General features: G+C 41.3%; 1 protein-coding gene across 1 annotated transcript in view; it reads left to right on the plus strand.

The window, feature by feature from the left end:
- zbtb16a (zinc finger and BTB domain containing 16a) overlaps positions 1 to 22,459 on the plus strand; it is a 138,640-nt gene that overhangs the window by 66,674 nt on the left and 49,507 nt on the right. Inside the window, exon 4 of the mRNA XM_085798388.1 lies at positions 19,758 to 19,844. Coding sequence (XP_085654514.1) covers positions 19,758 to 19,844 — 87 coding nt within the window. The remainder of the gene's footprint in view (positions 1 to 19,757; positions 19,845 to 22,459) is intronic.

Genomic DNA, 22,459 nt, shown 5'->3' on the forward strand with positions numbered 1-22,459 from the left:
TGTCCGGTCTGCTGTGAGTGCAGCTGAAACTCTGTAGCTGTCAGCTGCCTGAGCCCCTTCCCGTCGCCTCAAATCAGAGCTTCCTCTGATGATCCTCTCTGTGCATTGTTACCGTCATCTCCTCACCAGCTCGACAGGGACGCACACCTGGAAGTGAAGCAGGAGTTACTGTGTGACAAAGACCTGCCAGAAAAGAAAAAACACATTCCTGTTTCATAAATGCCTCTCAATCCTTCCAGCATTATGCCCAACAGTAAAACATTGTTCTGGTAATGATATAACAGTGTGTCATACATTCACGCTGGCTATTAGATTTTCACTACTACTTGTCACGGTGTCTATAATGAGCCCCTGGTATGCACTGACATTGGCAGAAATGGAATCCAGCCAATCAAATCTGACAGCTCCTTCATTGTATCATGACAGTGTGTGTAATTAGGCAGGTTTTATATGAGTGTGGGCAGTCACACACTTCTCTGTTTCACATGTGCTGTCCAGTTGTTCCCCTGTTAGATTATTTGCAGGCTCTTGCTCAGGGCTTAAAATAAAGGCTGGATCTAGTCGCTGGTATTCCCATGTTAAATGAATGGCCAGACAAATGGCATTTTTCTGTATCTGAACAGCACCATGTGACAGTCAGATGAATGATGAATAATCATCACATGTAATTTTCTTTGCCCGGCCCAGACAGCACATCTCTCAAATCTTGCTTTTTTATCTTGCCTATTCTTATATTAATTAATCGAATCCAAAAAACTTCCACTAAGTCTTTTGACAGTTTGCTTTAGCAAACTTAAAATGTGTTTGTAAATCTGAATGAAATGTCATGATGGCTTTTTTTGTAAGGGATTTCGATTCTGTTACAGTCCCAATGAGAGAGCAGAGAGGGGGGATTGTTTGTGACACAAATGGTAATAAAAGTAAATATTCTCTCAGGCACGACCTTTTATTGCATTATGTAAGTTGGCCAATAGCTCTGGGAAACTTTTTAGATCAATTTCGCAGCGCAGATTAGAAAGCTATGAATCCCATTTATGGAAGAGCTCCCTCATGAAATGCTCTTTGAAACTTTTATATTTTCGGATGAAGAGAGAATGAACCCGGCTAAGCAAAGATCTGCCGACGGCACTTTCATGTGGGGGGAAGAAAGAAAAGCAAGAGAAAGTGAAAGGAGACAGAGCAAGCGAGGCAGAGGGAGAAGATAAAAGCACTCCCAAAGCCATCTGGAAGTAGCCAGGACACACAAGGATTGCTTTTATGCTACTAATTCCACTGGGAGGTGTGACATAAAAGCAAAGCATGGATATTGTGTTATAACTGTTGAAAACAAGCAAGTGGCCACGGAATACTAATATGGCCGGTCAGAGGGAAAAGCACTTCAATCCAGGAGTAAACAGGCTTTTTGGATGGCCCCCAGATGATGTTTTGGGGGGGGTTGTGGGGTACAGGGTGTATTGATTTTCAACTATTAGTTGACTGTTTTTCTGTCAGTCTCAAAAGCTCTCTGCAGACTTTCAGCCTGTAGCGCACTTAGGGTGTTTAGCCTGTGAATATTTTATTTGTTGCATGTTTACATGCAGGAAAATTGCTAATATTTTCATCAAGTAGGTGTTAAAATGTTGTCCATCAACCACTAAGTCACTAGTCTTTGTCAGGGACCTTTGTTGGATCTCTCTACTGACATCTTGGCATTTCACGCAGTTGTGTTTTAAACCCATTTCATTTATTCATTTCAAGCAGAACCCCACAAGAAAAACACATGCTTTCTATTACCACCAATATCCAAGGTTGTTCCAAATGAGCCAACAATTATAATGTTAAGGTCTTGTGTGTTTTGGATTTAAATTGTTTTTTTTTTCATAAAGCTGTTAACAGAACATCTTGGTGATCCGAGCTGAAAATCCAAAATCAAAAGCTTCTGGGTGTTTCTGTGTCACAGTGGCTGAGTGAACAGGTTAACAGCTCACTCAGCATGTTTTTTTAAAAAGTTTTTTGTGTACCACCCCACTTCATCCACAACACATTGTATGATCAGAGTAGAAACTGTAAATTATGACTGAACAGGACAGTGCTTATAGTGTGTAATGACAGCAGGCAAACCAATGTAGGAAAACACTGACAACACTGTTGGTTTGCTTTGGCCTGAGGAAGTCAGTGTGGAGAAAGATGCTAACCTGCTTATTTTAACACAGTTATTATGTCTGTATGAACTGACCCACAGCCATTTTTCTTGACTAACTTGTTTTCAAGAGAACAGCATGGAAATACAGCGAGAGTCTTGAAGGAAGAGCCTTTACTTCATTAGATGTCCACTAAATATGCAACAACTTCTCTGTGGGTTGAAAACCGAAAAGACATAAAGAGCACAAAGACATAATGAGTGCACCCGGCTCGAGAGCAGCGCACGCCACCAATACAGATGTTTCTGTCAAACTGTCACCCACTTTCTGCCTTACACAAACCTTTGAAATGTTGCATGAAATTCTATGTAAACTGGGGATGTTTCCATCACTTTGGTCGAAGTGAATAAATCAGCTTCTTCGAACATCAAAAAGCTCATCCAGCTGAAAAAGAAGCGGGAACTGTCTCACCCTGGTATCTTCTGTCCCAATTGCTGCTGGTGGCACACTTTAACACAGGTTATTAAAGTTTAATTTCTTCCAAGGTTAGAGACTTCAGAAGATGATGATAAACACAGTAAATCTTAACCGGTTATTGGGTAACTGCATATTCATTAGATTTTCTTATCAAATACATTACTTTGTTTCCAGCAAAAACTGATTACTTAAAGGGGAACTACAGAGTCTGGTCGCTTTTCCTCTGTTTTGCTAACCCTCCTCTCAGCCATGTGCATTTGTTTAAAACAAAGCCGGCAAAAAATCAATACATGGAGCGGTGGATAGCGTTATATAACACATACGATATATACGATATACGATATACGATGTACGATGTTACGACGTGTAATATCTGTGTAGTCTTAAACAAAAGATTGCGGCTTACGGAGCACGTTTGTATTGCGGTGTGCAGAGACGAGAGCTGGGACACTGGGGCCAAGTACAGTACTACACTGATGTTGCAAGGTTTATTTTCAGCCACATTAAGGTAAAAGTGTAGCATGTAGCAAGAATCCTGCTTAGTTCCTTTTTAAATGTCACCAAATATAAAGTATGATAATAGAAATGAAAAAAAGTAAATACCGAATATCAAAATACTGTATATTCAGCAGAGATAAGGATTAAGTATCAGTACTGATAAGGCTTGATGTTTTGTAATCTATTACCATTAAGTGTTTGACACAGAATCTGAATAAGTGAACAGAATACAAGTTTTGAGTCAATCGACGTACCCACAATGCTCAAACTGAGTGATGCACACACAACAAATAAATGAATGAAAGGATCTTTCTGCACAGTGGATAGTTCCACTGATAACCCAACTAGGTAGCAGCAGGAAAAGAGAGGAGAAAAAGCCCCACTCAGAGAGCAGCTAGAGAGGACAGGCGAACCCTTTGAACCGTACAGTCACCATTTGGCCTATTTCTGCCTCAGCTGATTGTATCCCCCCCCACCTCCAACCTCACATACACACACACACACACACACACACTTCCCCACGTTTGGCTGCCTGCCAAGAGCTGTCATTGCCTCTACAGTATCAGTTCTGCTGTATCTATATCCAGAGCTATGTGGAGGCTCGTGCACAAAGTGACGGGGCTGCAGGAGGAAGGGAGCTGGCAAATCCTCCAATCAAAACTGTTTTAACAGCAGGATCCACTCCACTCTGGTCAAAAGAGGAAAATTATTAACAACATTCTTGTTCGTTCTCTGCTGCTGTTAGTTTTTTAGAGTTTAGAATTATTAAACCTTTTAAAGATCTCTCCAGCTGAATTGAACGTTTAAAGTTGAGTCAAGATTATTTAAAGCTTTTTAGAGACCTGTTGACACCTGGTTTTTCTTTCAAACTATTTAACACCACTGTCAACAGAGCATTAGAACCTTAGCTGTTCTTTATTTTGGACTGTACGTGTCAATGTATAATGCAGCAGGCATGCTATAAGAGATGCCCTTAAACTTTATTGTAGTACAAAATAAAAGCAGCTGATGGAGGCAGCCAGAAAGCTGAGCTCAGGCTCTCATAAATGATAACTAATTGGATCTCAATGTCATCTGTGCTGTGGGTCTGGACAGAATCTGAGCATGGGGGATTTTCTTCATCTTTTTTTTTTTTTTACTTCACTCACCAAATAATATCCTCGCTCTGACACCCTATTTGTGGAAAAACAGATGACTTAATGGAAAAGAGCTAGTAAGCTCTGTATGGTGTCATTTGGCAGATAACACAGGCTTGATGACTGTGGTATTTTGAGGTAAGTTTATTCCCCTAAATAGCTCTTGTTGTGAGATTTCCCTAATTGATCCGATTTGCCCGTTTGAAGTCAGCACTTATTAAGTTTTATGTGGAAGATTTAACTGGGTGGAAGAGAGGATTTTGGAATCAAACAAAATAAACAAGTATGTAAATCAGTGCACCTGAGTGCAGTTAAAAAAAAAACACAAAAAACAAACGGCATGTTTCAAGCATTTCCTGTTGTTAAACCATTTGGATATCCTATCATCTGCAATCTCTGCCATGTCTCCAGTTGTTTCTGTTGGCTCAGCTCGGCCTGTTTCCTGAGCTGAACTGACTCACATCAGCAATCATGCTTAGCAAACTTCTAGCTGTCTTTTTAAGTAATTGCATCAATAGCAAATCTTCATACTCCATGGAAAATGCAGCCATTGTGGAGATAGTTAAAATATTTCAGTCCTGGCTGATTTGGGGGCACCTGTGGCTGCGGGTGGTAAAATGGCAAAGGCAGTTTAAAACCACAGGTCACTGAATTCTGAGGGCAGCAAAAACAAAACTATTGTGGTTTTAATGAAGATGTCTGACAATAACGGGGCTTTTTCCATCATCCTGTTAGCAACCGTTATCTCATTTTGTGCTGTACACTGCATGAGGGAGCACACATGAGACTTCCCACTTGAGTGTGCGAGCAGCAGGGCACAGAGAGAGACTACTTGGTTACCTCGCTGAGAAGTTCGAGGTGTTCAGCCTGTCGCCTGCAGCTCCTCATCTAACGGCGCAATGTTGCTCTTGGTCCATTACTCCCAGCAATATTTCAAACTGCCCCTCTGTCAGAAAACACCAAACAAGCCTGTTGACTTGTTTTTCAGATGTGTTTTTGATAAAGAATAGGAACTGTCTCTGACAAACACACTGCATTTCCTCAGAATCCTTCATAACTCATAATCCAACTCATGTTTTGCCAGTTAAATGCTTGAATGCATGTGAGGCCGCAGCAACAGGAAATGTTTGGTTTGCATTAGCAACTTAATAGAGCATTTTTTTCCAGATAATGTTGCCATAGGCACCCGTTTTGAAATACTGCAAAACACTTGAATACTACTGTACTTTTAAGAGTAGTCCATACACTCATTCACTATTATTCAGCCTTCTATGGCCATAAAGTTAACATTCCTTAAAAGAAAATCTTCCCCTTTTTAATCTTGTTCTTCTTCCAAAATCATTTTTGGAAGAAATGTGATTATTCTTTCCAGGGGTATTTTTGCACCAATGCACGGTAGCTTTCACTTTTGAAATTTCAAGCATTTCCAGTTTACACTCTTCCCTCCTTTTTTCTTTGTCACAGTTTTACTACCCAAGTGATCACTGTATTCCCTTCTTTCCACTCAGGCCCTGTGACTCCAGCCTTAATAAACTCAACACTGCCTTTGACAATGTGTGACTTGAAAGCAGGAAATAATGGGCCCTAAACAGTAAATCTTTACAGGTTATTGACCAGGGGAAAGGGAGGGGAGAGTGCATGTGAGAGGGCACCTACCAACTTCTGCCGTGATTTTTTTTTCGGCTCAAGTGGCCATTTTGGTTTCCTGTGCAACAAAAAACAAACAGAACAGGAGCAGAAAGACATGTCTACACAGAGGGACAGTGAAAGGTTTTGTAATGCAGTTGCATGAGTTTCCTCAGCATCTGACTAGAATACTTATGCTAACATGAAACTGGGGAATGCATTGTGTGTCCACCACGCGGGTTTTTAATGAGCAGGAGCTTGGTGTCTCTAGTTACACTGGTAAAAGTCCCAGCGACGGCCTTGGCTTTCGCTTTGGTTTTATTCTCCAACACTCGCTGGCAGTCATTTTCCCTGCTGCTGCAGACGAAGAAAATAAAAAAGCAGGGCAACAAGTGATGCCTCTGTGTCTACATTTTCTGCAGTGGCCTTAAACGTCAGCCCACCTAGCACCCCCACCCCCCAGGCTGCCAGAATGAGTTTTCCTGCCCCGATCAGCAGCTATCTCATCCCTTCCTCTCTTGAACTATAAATGCATTTACAGCACTGTAAAGAGGATGTCAATTGCTGGATTCCCAGCAGCTGGCTAGGCAACAGTCTGTGGTGGTCACAGAGGTAAGGGTTCAACCGCTGGTCAGAGTCTCAGGTCTGTCTGTGTGTGTGTCTGTCTGTCCCTCTTCCCAGCACACAGAGAATAAGGCTATTATTGTTTGCAAATTAGCTTTATGTGCTATTTGTGGCATGGCCTAATGCTGGTAATGTTAGTCTGTCCAACACTTTGGTCCAGTACAAGATGTTTCAACAATGACTGGGCACATTGCTAAGGTCCACAAAGGATAAATCAAGACTGTCCTCATTCGACAGAGACAGTATTTGTTGTTTATCAACCACTTCAAGTGACCTGTGTTTAAAAGTTCCTCTCATGTGACTTCTTTTGGCCATGCTGTTGGTGACTCAAATACTTTGACAGTGAACATCCTTGTTTCCCGACAAAGAGTCAGCTTTGGTTTCTGTAAAAACATGATCACAATCTATTCTAAGTCTTAACCAAGTTGCTTTTGTTGCCTAAACTACACCAATCTTTAACTAGAAAGTCAACATATCAGAAAATAATTATGTGTTATCTGACATTTTGGAATACACTGACAAACCACCGGTTTCGTTGTCATCTCACAATAGGAACACCAGATCTGCAAACTTTCAGTGGAAAACCATGATAAATTACCTGTTTTGTCAATCACTTTTGTGGGAATTTTGAACAACAAACTTTTTTTAGCCCCAGTACTCAACAGAGTCTTGGCAACTTACTTGTATACGCAACATGCCAAGATCTCTAAATATCAATCATTTATCAAGTATTTCCTTAAAAACGTGTTTACTGCTAACACTCTCTGGACACATCGTACATTGCTATAAAGATCCAGAACAGCTCTGTGTTGCCAGCTTCTGTTTCATGTCAAATTGCTTTGGAAAACTACCGTTGAGTAAAGGAGCTGGTTTGAAGTTTTAGGCAGCAGAAATTCAACAGGAACATTCACTCGCTGTTGAAGACATAAACAAAGCTCAGAGTTGAGCTCCCTAAGAAGAATTAAAAGAGCAAAGCTTAGAAAGAAATGTCAGGGTCTGTAAGACGCTGCCGCAGCTTTTAACAGCGTACTTGCAAGATAATACTATTGAGAGTACTGTGATCTCTTATTGTCTTGTTCTTAACAGTATTATCTGAGAGAGCTTTTGATGCCGAATGCATTGGAATGCATTATCAATGGACAGAGGGCAGCCTCTCGTATTTTTGCCACTTGTTCTCTGGTTGCTGTTCAATGAATGGGCAGATTATCCATTAACGTACTGTATTGCCCCTTTGGGTTATAGGATGTGCTATAAAGCCAACATTTCTATATCAGACTATGCTACATTTAAACAATGCATGCCATTCTACAGCCACATAATCTGCATCTCACTAGCAGGTCGTAAGCCAAGTAAGTGATATTTCTTCAGCCTAACATTCACTACATGTCACTTTCAGTCTTAAAATGCCTCTGAGAAGGTTTACTTTATTGCATCAGGCACAGTCACATGTTTAAGTTTCATCCAGCAGAGATCTTTGTGTGCATTGTCAATCAAAAACCCAGCCCTTGATGGCAACAGGATTAACAGGACTCTAGTGCTCATGTACACAGTCCTGCCACAGGAATAAAAACATAAATAAAGCAACACAGTCTGTTTGGGTGGGTAAATATGAGTGCTGTGTGCATTTTCCCATTGTTAACTTAGATTACGTTTGGTTGTGAAAGCTGTACGATGCTTTCCCAAACATCAGATTAATTTATTTAGACTCAAAATCAAATTGGTTTAAAGTTTAGCTTAATCTCATCGGGGGCCTCTATCAACAGACTTTGATAGACTCAAACTGCAGTCGGTCATTCATTCATGTCAGAATATATTTCACCAGAAGCCCACCTACCCCTGTCCAACTGAGATCTATTAATACCAGACCCTGAGGCTTGTGAGAAATGGTCCACTTTGGCATTTTAGAGCAGCCTAACTTACTTCCTGTCTCTTCACACCAGGAGAGCCCCGGGTAGTTCCTCTATGCATCTAGCTCTTGTTTCCTTCCTCGCACGTCCTCACACACATCCATGTACACACACTAACACACAAACACACACATCCACCCAAGGCCCTGAAGATATCCTTGCGTCTGTGGCCTGCAGGAGCACAGGGATACATGTCAAAGCCTCATTTTCTTCTCTCTTTTTGAAAGCAGAGGGGGGTTGAAAGCAAAGCTGAAAACACATGGCACCTTTCACCTCTAGGGGTAGCCAGGGAGGAGGGGAGGCCTGGTTCTGGAGAGGGTGGGGGTGTTTTGAAACATTTGGTCAGTGTCTGGCAACAGCAGGGTAATTGCCGTTACTGGACAGTGAGGCAGAGCAAACATGGTTGTGTGGTTGTGTCCGTATATACCTGGGAATGATTTAACTTTTTACAGCCTGAATCTTATTTTCTTTATGTTATCATTCTTAGTTGTTACATTTTAAAATCTATTTACAATACCTTCCCTGTTTCACTTCCTCATATAGTTTTATGTTAAAGGCATTGGGACATCACAAACAATCAGACAACAATCAACTTTTATAACTGGCTTGTGCAACATCTTTTGCCCTAACATGCAAAGATGCCTAGATGTCTTCTTACCGTTGGTTCCCGCAGGGTAATGCTAACTTTCATTCAGACAACCAGCACCAAATGGTAACCTCACCAAAAATGATCTGCTTCAATAGTTTCAAGAGATTTTACTTAATTACGTAAATATCAACCTCACTGTAGCACTAGAGGAAAAGCAAGCAGAATGCCAAATTAATTCATTTTCAACCTATGGGGACACATTAATGAATGTCTGTGCATAATGGCCTGAAAATTCATCCAGTGTTTTAAAAGACATTCCAGTCAGGACCAAAGTGGTAGACTCACTAAGAAAACAACATGAAAAGACATTGAAGTGAATCATAAATAAAAAAAGAAGAAAGAAAAGAAATTGGAGAAATAAGGTGAAACCAAGTGCAGTTAAATAACATAAAAGACAAATGATGCAAAACCAAGCAAAAAATCCTCAAGTAAGAATCAGCATGAGGTCTCTGATAAGAAGAAATAAGACACTGTTATCATGTCGCCAGTTGCCTCCAGAGCCCCATGCTAACACTAGGTACCCAATGGCACATTAACAACAATCTGATTATACTTATCTCAAATAAGATAATGGAAAATTACAGTGGTTTAGAAAGCTGTAGAGATAGTTTTAAATGATGCATGTGTATATTTGTGTCCATTCGTGTCAGTGCACACTTTAAACCAGGTTCCTCTGACGTCAAGACAGTTTTGAAAGAGAGGAGAATGGGAGAGAGAGAGAGAGGTGGAGGAGAGGAAGCGACTGCAGTGAAGGAGGGAGGAGGGATGGATGTGTGGACTGAGATGCCCTCGATCTCCCAGGGGGCAAAAGCTCTGGAAATGGCTCCGTCGTTCAGAGAAAGTAAGGCAAAGGAGAGAGAGAAATAAACAGTACAAGAGAACAGGGAACAGTGAGGGCAGGAAACTGTCTCTGACCTACTGGACAAACAAATTGGTTTGCAGGCAAAATGGATTAAGAGGTTGAGCTGGGCAAAAAAACAAGGGTGACTGATGTTGCAATGTGAGCTCATCCATTCTGAAGTTGAGGGGGGGCTGAATTTAGAGGGTTCATGTGGAAGTGTCTTGTGTATTTTCCTGTGTGTGTGTTTGTGTGTGTGTGTGTGTGTGTGCGCATGCGAATGCTCAGCAAGTCAATATTTGTCTGCTTTGCCACGTCCCTAGACATCCCATTCGGCGCAACAGACCGTAAAGCTGTCAAATGCGACCTGAATATTCTCTGTCTTCATCTGTTTCCTCCTTTTTCTCTCCCTCCCTCTTCCTCGTGCTCTCTCTCTCTTCCCTTTGATTTCTTTTTCCTCTCCGTCGATAACAATATCATCGGGAGCAAACATGTTCCTGTGCTTTTGATGGCTTGTCTATCCCTCTCTCCCCACCCTCAGAGAAAAGCAAGATTATCTCCTCTTATCTATATTTCTTTGTTTGATCACATCATAAAGTCATTTCTGCGAGTCTGAGTCTGCGTGTCTGATATTTGTGAGAACTAGTGTGCGTTTTACTGCATTAGCATCCACATAGTACATAATGTATGTTCCTTGCACAGCTACTTTGTGTTTGCACAGTACACTTTATTACATTTTATAAAGCCTTGATTGTATTTGTCCCTGAGGTTCCTTCAACACTGGACAGCTACTGTCACTTCCTGCGCCGTTCAGTTCTTGATCATTTGTATCAATATCTCTGAAGTTTAGATCAAATATTGATAAATCAGTAAAGTTATTCACATCTCGAATAAGATTTCAAGAAAGTCATCTTAATTTCCTTCTGAGTCCAAAACAGTTCATGCCATCCAACAAGTTTCTTTATCACTATCTGGTCATTATAAACCAAGCTAGTTAACCCACGGATTCAAGCTGTCATTGTAATGATATAGGTTGTAAGTTTTATAGCTGATAGTTTTGTTCCAGTTTACTAGCTAATTGCATTAGTTCTTAGGTCTGTGCAACAAATGTTTTTATGCACAGTTAGTGCCAAAGATTATTATTTTAAACAGTATTACATTTGCTCAAGGCCTAATTGCTTTTACAGTGACCCCCTGAGAATGCCAACTCTACTGCTATTAGTACATTGTTAAAGCCAAATATCAATATTCACAATTTAGAATTAAAAACATGTGATAGTCAAAACATATGCATTTCTAAAAATGGGGTCCCAATGTCTGTGTTAAAGAAAACTATTAAGATTAATACTACTACTTTTCTGGCCTGTATAAACACACCTTTAGACTGCATATGAATTGATACTGAACCTAACATTTACAGAAAGTTGAGACACACTTCTGTCCCGGGACACATCCTGAGAATTCTGTCCCCACTGTTTGTGATGTTGAACTCGGCCACCTCCTCCTGCATGTCACCATTTGTCACACTAAAAAATATTAGCTGAACTCTGTTACTGCTCATGCTCAAACGATTGATTAAAATAACTTAAAATGGGTTTAACTGCATCACATCTCTGTGTGGAAACCCCTATTGATTGTATGTGTGTTGCAAGACATGGTTAATCATGTGCCTGTAGTTGTGGTGCCTTTTTTGCAAACTCATCCTATGTGTCTGTGTTTGACTGTGTGTGTGTATGTGCATGTGTGTGAGAGTATGTTTTATTATTTTGAGAGGCAGCCTGGCGCGGGCCCAGTCTTCTCTGAGCCTTGATAAAAACGTGCTGGGAGCGTGGCGGTACACACCTACTTCACTATAGGGTACAGGCAGTACCGTGGTCTGTCCTCTCCAATTGGCAGCCTCTGTGCTGCTGTACCACTGATAAGAGGTTGGTGTAAATAAAACTGTACAGCACAGCTCGTTATAACGCTGAAGGTAGAGTGGGGCAGGGAGGGAGGGAGGGAGGGAATAAGAGAGAGAGAGAGAGCGTGTGGTGTCTGTACTCATTGTTCTGACAGCATACTGCGTCTCTGTGTGTTCCTGTGAATGTGTGTGTGTGTGTGTGTGTATGTACTTGTTTTGCTATTTGCATGTGAACCAGATTGAGTTTTAGATGCTAGGAATAAGGACCTTCTTTTGCTGCTTAATGTGATTATATCCGTTGCTTCACTTCTGTTTTAAGATAAACATTAAAGTTACGAATATTGTAAAGACAGTGAAAGTTATGTTTCAGGGTTATGGAAACGAATGGAAGTCCTCACATGTGTAGTAAAGCCAACGTTTGTGTGTGTGTGTCTGTGTGTGTGTGTCTGTGTGTTTATGGATTTTTGCTGTTTTTTGGTACTGAGAGTACTGTCTTACGTAAGCCATTTATGTAGGCTCAGTGAACAGCCAGGCTATGTTTTTGTTGGTGACTGCGCTTGTCTGCCTCTCTCCCTCTGTCGCACACACACGCATGCACACACACACACACACACACACACACACACACACACACACACAATTTCACTCTCTAATCTGTCTGCCTCTCTCACTCTCACTCTCTCCTGCCCTGTTTACACTGTTAAAAACCACTGAGTGTGATGTTGGTTGGCCATCGACAGAAACACTGTAATTAGCCTTTTTAATTTCCCATTTAGCCTCCCTGACTCCTGAGAACAGATCATTCAGCCAGTGTAGAAATATATTCATATACAGTAAACAGTGTCCTGTCATGCAGGGATCAGTACTGCATAGGGATTAGAGAAAAACAGAACTGAATCTATGTTGTGTTAATCTTCACATGTTCATTTTTGCAAGTAAATAAATTATTATTTATAGCATACCTGTATTTCAAAACCTTGGATACAAAGTGCTTTACAGAAGAATAAAACAAACATTACACCAGGAGACATGGCACATGAAAAACATACTGTAAAGTAAACACAATAATTCAAGCATATTAACACTTAGGGAAAAAAACATAGGGTTTCAGCTTTGACTTATAACGCCCAAGAGAGTTTGCTGACCAGACTCTCAGGGGGGAGTCTGTCCAACAGCCTGGGACTTAGGACAGCAAACGCACACTCCCACTGTGTATTTTTGTGCGAAAATATCACCCAGCCAATTAGAATTTCAGGCTTCAGCAGCTTCTTAGTACTCGTTTAATGTTTACCCAATTCCTGTTGTTGTAAATTAAATAAAGCAACTGTATTCCAGGTCAGTGTGGCCCATGCCTTACAGAGGAAATGTGTAATGGAGATTTTTTTTTTCTCTCTCTTTTTTTTTTTTTTTTTTTTACAAGTGACAGCTTTTTAGGTCAAATGGAAAACCTAGAGCATAAAAGAATATAATCCAAGTTTAGCAATAAATTGCACTGTTTCGTTTTGCTGGAGTGAAGACTTTGTCCATATTGTCACCACAGATTCTGGGCAAAAACCTTGCAGTGGATAATCTAGACAAATACAAATACAGACAGATAGAAATATGTTTGGTTTTTTTCAACTGTGTTAGCTAAGGATCAAGCTTCAAAAGACAACCATCTTATCATTGGCTAATTTATTCCTTTTTATACATCAGACAAAATTTTGTTCACTCCAAACAAATGTCACTGTTGTATTCACTGGCAACATTTTTGACCAAAAGGACAGTTGATCCTCATGCAATAATTTAGTGAGAGAGAGATAGTCCCCCGTCTTTTCATGCTTGTCTTTGTTTCCATTTATAATTTTGCTGATGTAGGATGACGCATTTTAAGAAAGGAATAAGCAACTAAATTCCATAGACTGACTTCAGTGCAGTCATAAATCCCTATTCTTATTGTTATTCATGCCTTTTCTATTATTTGTGCCTTTACTTCTGGTGCCATTTCACTCCCTTTGCTATTGTGGTGCCTTTAACTCATGCGTGTAGCAGTTTGGCCGACTCGGCTTGTTTTAAACGTGCTGTATAAATAAACTAGATTTGATTTGATTTACGTACCGAGCTGTTTGTTTACCATTCTGTGCGTAATGAATTGTACAGACTTGAATGTGGTACTTTATGCATTACAGCAGGCGTATTCTCTTGGAACAGTCGTGCTCTATTGTTGAACCGTTCCTCAATGTGGAAGCTCTTACACTGGATTTTTCAGTGTAATCAATGCTAAATAGTGTCATGCCATCTCATGCAAGCGATGCATGTGAGTCAATTAGACAACCAATGTTGATGACTCCAGTGCAGGAAACAGAAGGTCTTTGCATGACTTTGCTGATTTGTTGAAAAAAACACATTCACACATTAAATTCTCTGTCTGTATTTTCAGCATTGCATTTTCACAGTGACAGGGCCGCATTTAGTCGGCGAACGTTATTTAGTGTATGTTGCAATGGAAAAATTGAGGTTCATCAGATTGCGACACCATACGTTGCCAAAGAAGAAACACAGGGTTTTTTCTTGATCTCCTGTGCAGGATGTAATGTTAAGTGCCCGTATCAACATGGTGGCCTACTTCTTGTGTCGCTATGAGCGACGACGGGCTCTCTAACTCTTATGTTTAATTCTGCGATTGTCTTTGATGAAAGATTCTGTTTAGACTGCAATCCCCAAGGGGTGGGGGGCATCTGTTGCAAACTTAGCATATATGCACTACCTGTGATAGAAAAGTAGGTTGGAACAACAAGTGTCAAGTCTGAGTGCGGGGCATACAGTCATGAAAAATATTTAGTTTTTCACAGGAGGAAGGGAAAAGCAAGACTATCACCCCAAACAAACAAGCCCTTTCTGTGCCTCTGACATATTCTTTTCACTGAGAGGAGCCTCTGAATGGTGGCATTATGAGATCACATCGCCGAACTGGCTGATGTGAGTGCGGCAATGGTGTGTGTGAGAGAGTGTCTGTGTGCGTTCTTGCGCCCAAATACACTTATCACACCCACAAAATCCCCCAAATGGGCACTGAGGTTGCTTTTCCCTGGTCTTCAACCCTGCATCATAACGTAATGATGGTTTGCATTTTCAGCTCAGATTCTATGCAGTCATGGAATGAGTGTAAAAGCAAATGGGACAATGCACCATTGCGCACCACATTATTTAGGGAAATAGGAGAATGAGCACTCTAGTATGTTTGGAGGGGAAATTACAGGCACAGGAATGCACCATCACTTCCCAGTGAGTCCTGTGTGCACGGTTGGCTAATCCACAATCCTCATCACGTCTTCATGGTGAAATGCTGCCACTGTTGGGGGAAGCCCACAGCAGTTAACTTTAAGTGAAACACTCTTGAATGCCAAGGAAGTGGTTAGAGCACCTCGAATCAACTGGACCTAACAGTAATCACAAGTTTTATTTATAAAGGTTTAGTCGAACAAAAGCTTGCAGGATGGGATTGTGACATTGTTTTAGGCTGACATGTCTCGTGACTGGAACATAAGGCTGACTCAAGTCCTTTTTTTCAGTCTGGTTTTAGACTTGGAGAGGTTTCTGACATAAAGTAAATGACTTTCCAAAGCAAAAATCCTTTTGTTAATTATTTATAATTTTAGAAATAATCCCATTAAAAGGTTTTTGATAAGTTTCATATGTCAGAGGTTTTTAAAAGGCAGCCTGTGTCTTGTTTGTGTTTGAGAACAGTCATTAATGATGCAGATTTGACTTGACTTGGTATTCTGTTTTTAAAACCAGGCCAGTTTAAATGCTGTTGTTCCCATACAGTTAACAGAGCCACTAAACCACTTTAAAGAGCAACAATGCTGCAACACTTCAAAAAACAAGTTCATGCAAAGTTACACAATTTGCCTTTTCAGGAAACCAAAGAACCGGATATGAACGTTCTACTGGCACACTACAGGTGCAGTCTAAATTAGGATGATCAAAAACAATGTCTAATCTAGCTTCAAAAATCAGCAAACGGAGCTGGTTACTACTTTTTTAAAAGTGGCAATCACAATGTGGGGTCCTATAAAGGAAGGTTCTCTTTATCAGGGGGATGCAGGGCCTGTAAAGACAGATCGAGTTTACAGTACCAGACCGTTATTACTTTTTTGCTGCCGGGCTTTTGCAGGAAGTTTACTTGATTGGCAGGGAGCCCTCTCTGGGTTGTTCTCTTTTACTGCCCTTTATGAAATAACTGAGCCACAGTGCACTGCAACAACACTTGTGCAATATCTCAAGAGAGGGAAGCGAAAAGGGAAGCGGCCTCGGTGGCATGTGGCACCTGATCACCACCCCATCCCTATCTCCCAGCACGCACACACACACACACACACACACACACTTAACCGGGTTGTGCAATTTTTATTATGTCAGCTAAAGTCTGAATCTGTGGCAATGTGACACAGGACTCCCCATTAACCGAGTCCACAGGGCATGTCAACCATTAGATTCCAATGTGTTAGTCTCGTTTCTTGTGGTGCGATGAATCATTTTTATTTACTGCACATTAGGTTTTGTGTTCCAGCGTTTCCTGGTGAGCAGCAGGGAGGTGTCACCTATTAATGTTTTGGGTAAATTGAAAATTCTCATAACAGAATCAAAGATGAGGTTCTTTTCAGTCTTTTAAAATAAGCCCCTCGATAGCCTGTGTGCAAGGAAAACTCATTTTTTTAGTGTGCACGTGACAAGAGTATCAGCTGATGTTAAGTGTGTGTCTCCTCTGTCCCGGTTACCCCGTCTTTCCTAACTAACAAGTTCAACCTCTCGCAATCAAAGGGGCCTCAAGATTTATCGCTTTAATTTGGCAGTGAAAATGTCTGATGGCGGCTGTTACCAAGCGGAGGGCCCCTTGTTAGCACTTAGCAGGCTAACTAGAGTGACGGGCATCTGGCTGGGTGGCTGCCTGGCCGTGTGTACCCTGGATTCCTGTGCTCCCACTTTTCCTCCCCCCTTTGCCCCACGGTGACCTCACACAACTTCATTCTCCTTGAAGCAAGGCACCATGCAGGCATTTCCTGACAATTTATGTCCTTGTGCCACAAGCAGGGGCATGCCCTGCACTAAAATCCTATCCCTGGCCCATTTAGCACACGCCTCTTGGCCTCCCAGAAGACTGTTATAATGTTGCACCACTGTCTGTGAGGCGGAGTCATTACTTGCCCGTATAAAGCTGATTTATTACAAATCGCCTATATTTTACAGTACTCTGAGCCATAGACGTGCATGTGTTTTTTCTTAGCTTCCAGGCTTTCATTGGTCTTCATTCTTTTTTTTTTAATGGTATTAGGTTTGCGTAGGACAAATACTGTTTTCCAGGAACACACACATTACCACCTGGAAGCTGCCTGGTGCAATTGCGGTTCGATCTGCCAGCTACTGAGGAAGGCCATGTGGGGCAGCTGGGGGTTAAGTGCCCCACTCAGGGGCATCTCAGAAGTGGCAGTCATAGAACTGAACTTAACTCGTGACTTTATATTCACTACAATGGATTACTTATTTTCAAGAAAGTTTAAATGCAGTGGAAATTGATTATTAATACTTTCTGGAACTCAGTTTCACCCTGTAGCCAGATGGAAAGCAGGAAGTCCCCGTTATCAAATCTTGAGAGGAATAGTTTATCGAAAGTGAAAAGGTTGTATATTTACCTTGAGCACTGATAGTCAATGGGTAGGACATGATAGAGTCATGATTGCACTTGTATGGTCATAAAACCGTCCCAGTTGGTTGCTGCAAGGGTAATCAATGAGCTCAAATCAATGGATGGAAGGAATCCAATGCAGGTTAGCAGGGCAACTATAGCACATAAAAATAATAATTGTAGTCGAGCCAGCAATGATGAATCAGGGAGTTAAAGAAGCAACAGAGGGACTATGTGATTAATGCAAATGAGGGACATCAGTGGGTGTGTTGGGGGATTCTGTCTACATCTCCTCGACATGTCTTGTTCTCCAAAGGTTAAGTGGCTGCTTTTGCCAGCTAATTCGGCCATATGCTCATCTGTGCATTTGACACTGGCGCGCCATACGCTCACACTGCAAATTATGCCTCTTGAATATGCAGCCAATTAAGAAGGACATTGCTCAGCAGCTCAGTCTATTTAGTCTAAAGTTGTTACATGGAAATAAATCTTTTGATATCACAGGCGAATCTAGGATGTTCTAGCTTTAAAGGTTGCATTACAGTGGCTTATGATCTTGTCACGCTCACTTGTGCAGCGTACCATCTTTTGCATAACTTGTTGCATAAGCACTCTACTGGCAGGCACACTCTGTCATGTACGGTCCATGTCATTTCTGCTTTTGGTAGGGCTTATTACAGTACAGGCCGTTCCCTAATGTCAGTGCGGTTGCAAAACCACACAAGCCATCTCTCCCTGACTTTTTTTTTTCTGTCATCTAAGAATCGGCTTCCTGTTTTCATTGTGTTCTGTTTCTCTCTCTGGAGGTGTCGTAACCCAGGAGGCCGTGCCAAGAACAAACCAAGGTCTGGTTGGGAGAGATCACTCTGTGCTTGCACTGGAAACAGACACACAGGCCTGCACACATGCACGCCCTTTTTTGCAGGCACACAGTATCCAGATGTTAAGTGTGTGTGTGTGCGTGTGTGTTCCTGTGTGTGTGTGTGTGTGTGTGTGTGTGTGTTCTGGATGTGTGTGCGTACTTCTATTTGATGTGCGATGTGTATGGCATGTACAGTGCCTGTTGCCAAGCCATAAAAAGTCATTTGTGTGAGCCTGATCTGATGTGCCCTCCAACGGCTCTTTGTGTGTGTGCATGCCAGACTCCCGCCTCTGCTTTTTATTGTTGTACAAGATTGTACACATTCATAAAGTATAGGTGAACATGGCATTCAAGATCACTGCCCAAGGGTTACATACTTGATCTGCTCACATAAACAGAAACAAAGTATGATGGGACAATAATGGAAGAATACCATTAATTTTCTGTCTTTGAGTCAAAAGCAGGAATGTAGTATCAGTTGTGTCTATTAAGCTATAAACTAAAAATGTGTGTTTGACTCTGCAGTACACGTGTAATTTTTGAAAATCCATTGATCTGGAAGTCAGAGAAATTAGACTTACAGAGTAATAGAGTTAAGAGAATAATATTCTTTTGGACTAAACCCCATTCTTACTGAGTCAGTCACATGAACTGTCAAAAATAATGGACTCTATAATTATCAGTTAGATTTTTGGGGGACAAATTAGTCTACATCAAGCATGAATAGACACAGGGATGACACCTTCTGCCACCATTTGGATATTATGAATTAAAAACATGGATCTGAGTCAGACCAATCTGAAGGCTGATGAAATTGACTCATCAAATTATGAAGCTAAATGTAGAATAAATTATATATTACAATGCTCCCATTAATCAATCAAACACTGAAAAATACTTATCTCTATTCTAAAAAATGAATGAGTTGAATTTAGACAATACAATATAAGACTTTTTCTTTTGTTTTATTGTGGTTAGATTTTTTTAAACACCAAGATTTAAGTGTAATATTTTCATCACTTGCATTTCCGTACTGACGTTTCTTGTTACTTATCAGCCCACACACGTGCTGTGACTGTCTGATAAGTGAATATATATCGATATATCTACACTAAGCTAATTTTGTTATTGATTTATTGGTTGTTGAGGTTAAAGATTCACTCCTTTAGGTTGTTGTAGCTACCTGATGGTCAATAAAATCAAACGCTTTCTCCCAGCCACCTTTTCCATTTCAGCTGGAAATTTCCATGACTGGATGGATATATTTCATTGTAAAACTACAGAAGTTTAGATTCACTGTGGTGTGAATATTTTTCATGTAATTCATTTTGCTTTCATCTTATCTTTAAGATCCCCTTTTCCTCGCTCCGTTTCTTACTGTTTTTCCAAATCAGCTATGTGTGTGTGTATCTAAGTGTGTAATAGACATACATTCTCTTGGGTCTTGTTTTGCAGCTGGTGAGAAGGCCATAGTTTGTGACCAGTGTGGCGCCCAGTTCCAGACAGAGGAATCCCTGGAGGCTCACCGACAGATCCACACCGGTATGAACTCACACACAGCCAGACACATCATCATGACATTGTGGACATAAACAAAAAGATTATGAGCTCCTCTGCTGCATCAACATGTTTCTACTGGTTGAATTGCGACAGAAAGACCCACCTGATTTTGCTGCTTACACATACATTTGTTACAGTAAACAGGTTTTAGATACAGCTTTACACATATTTTGATGGGATGTATTATTTTAAAATGGCAGCAAAAAGGGCAAAGTAGCGAGGTGACCACATACTGTAATCAGAACAGAAAGAACTGAAATCACCATCAGGTCTCTGCTGATTCATACTCACAATCTGCTTGTGTATTTTCACAAATCAGCATGCATGTTGTGGTGTGGCGTGTTGTTGTGGTGGCGCGCTTGTTCAGCCCTCTCTGCGTAACTGGAGCCATGGATTGACACTTAGATAGATAACATCATCTTGGATTAGTCCCACTCGCCCTAAATCAAGACAGACCCAACAGTAATCAACAAACCGGGAAAGCTTGGCAGGCCGATGTTGTTTATCAGTGCTCAGCTATGAAGATGGGAAGACGAGGATGATGTAGGTGCCAAGATGTAAATAGGAAGAAGTAAATCCCCCTTCAACAGATGTGTGATGGCTCAGAACAGTTTCACTGCTTTGGTGATGAACACTTTCATTTGGGAGGGGAAGAATGTCTCAAACTTTCCCCGCTTCGTTATGGAGGTGGTGTGCTTGGGGCAGAGGTATTTGGAGGTTTCAGTGTGCATACTGTATGCATGTGTGTTTGAGAGTCCTGGTCGTTTCTCAGTCTTTTGTCTACTGAACAATCTGGACAACAATGCAGATTCACAATAATTACTTCCCTTCATAACCTGCCACCCAGTTCAGTAGTATACACAGTACCACTATACCAGCTATCTAAAAAAGAAACAATAAGCAATGGTAAGTGGTAACATGCTAATAATAAATACAAAGAAAGAGAAGGTGCAAGAGTATAGACGGTTCATCTTCTGGGGACCATTAATGTACACATTCACATGATTTGGTAATCCAGCTTGATTGGTGTTTTTGTCCTAATTTAACATTTTGTTGGTGTCAGTGAATGAAAACAAGTGTTACGAGTGGTAGCCTATTAGGTAAAAGTCTTGCCAAGCTGCCCAGCAGATTCTTTGTGTTCTCAGTATTAACTTTGGACTAATAGTGGTGTTGGTAGAAAGGTCAGGGGACCACCAGGCTTTAGCCCCGCCGTCACATGTCTTGGACAATCAGTTGAGGGAAAAGAGTGCTGCTAATGCACATTCAGACCAGAACATGATCCCTGAAATAGCCACACATCATCATTATCATCATTTGTGTTTTGTCCTTCATCTGAAACCATGACCCTCAGGCTGACGATATCAGCTCCCATCGGGCGGCTCCACTTTTTCTTTGCGGCTGCTCAAACCCCCCACATTCCTTTTAAACGTTGGAGTGGGGAAGGTGGGTTGGCGTAATCGGGATTTCGGAGGTGGGGGTGGAGGGGTCACTCCTGAGGGGCATGCCCTCAGCCAATCAGCACGCCAGAGGTAAAGAAGGGTTAAATGAGGCTAATGATCCAACAGCCATAACAGCGGAAAGGAGCGCTCTAAATATAGGCATTCTAGTCTGGAACGAATGGAAGGGGATGGGGAGGGAGGGGGGGCAGCCGCAGCCAGGGCCAGACGTGTCTTCCTGCCAGACAACTGGAGCAGCAGCAGCAGCAGCAGTAATAGTATAGTAGTCATCCATGTGTTCAGCCCCTGTGAGGGATCAGGGTTTGAAAAATGGGCTCTGGTGAAATATGACAAGGCAGTTTCACAGCACGGTCTGATTCTCAGTTTCAGTTTCTCTTTCCGTATGACATCTATGCCGCTGTACACCTACATTATGGTCTACCTTGCTCTGGATTCAAACACTAGACATTTGACATCCATATTCTGAGAGCATGGCCCATTATTTCTTTATTAATGTTAAAAGAATAATTGCTGTAATTATTGTAACACAAATCAGTAGACGTTATGTGTCTGTTTGCATCATTATGGAAGCCAAAGGTCAACTGGCAGACCAATATTTAAGTAACTTATAATTACTATATTCTTGTTTGTTCGCCATCAATTATAATTTTGCATCGATAATCAATATAAGTATGTTTTACAGTTATTTTTTGAATTGCAGTTATACACACTGCTCTAGGCATCAGAAATGAGCAGAGGTTTTCTTTGTGCTGCTTTTCCGCTCATTCGTGGCAGACAATGTGTTTATTATTGCCTCGTCTGAGTGTCTTTGTGTGTGTGTGTGTGTGTGTGTGTGTGTGTGTGTGTGTGTGTGTGTGTGCGTGCGTGCGTGCTATTACATATGGTGACATTCAAAGGTTAAGTATTATTCATGCACTGAGCTCCACAGTGAGAAGAGGGTTGATAGCATTTAGCCAATTGGTCTGTTTCCAGCGGAGAATGACTGATGACATGATGATGAGAGTTGGAGACGTAAACAAACAAGTCCCTTCCTGTGTCTCTCACTCTCAACTTTGCAGAGACTTATTATGAACTTGTCTGTTTTTGTCTGCTCTTGTCGTCCAGTTGGAGCTATTGTAACAGCCACACAGCCATGTAGGT

This window comes from Trachurus japonicus, chromosome 14 (genome assembly GCF_045865225.1).
Source record: "Trachurus japonicus isolate A0001 chromosome 14, Traja_1.0".
Lineage (NCBI taxonomy): Eukaryota > Metazoa > Chordata > Actinopteri > Carangiformes > Carangidae > Trachurus > Trachurus japonicus.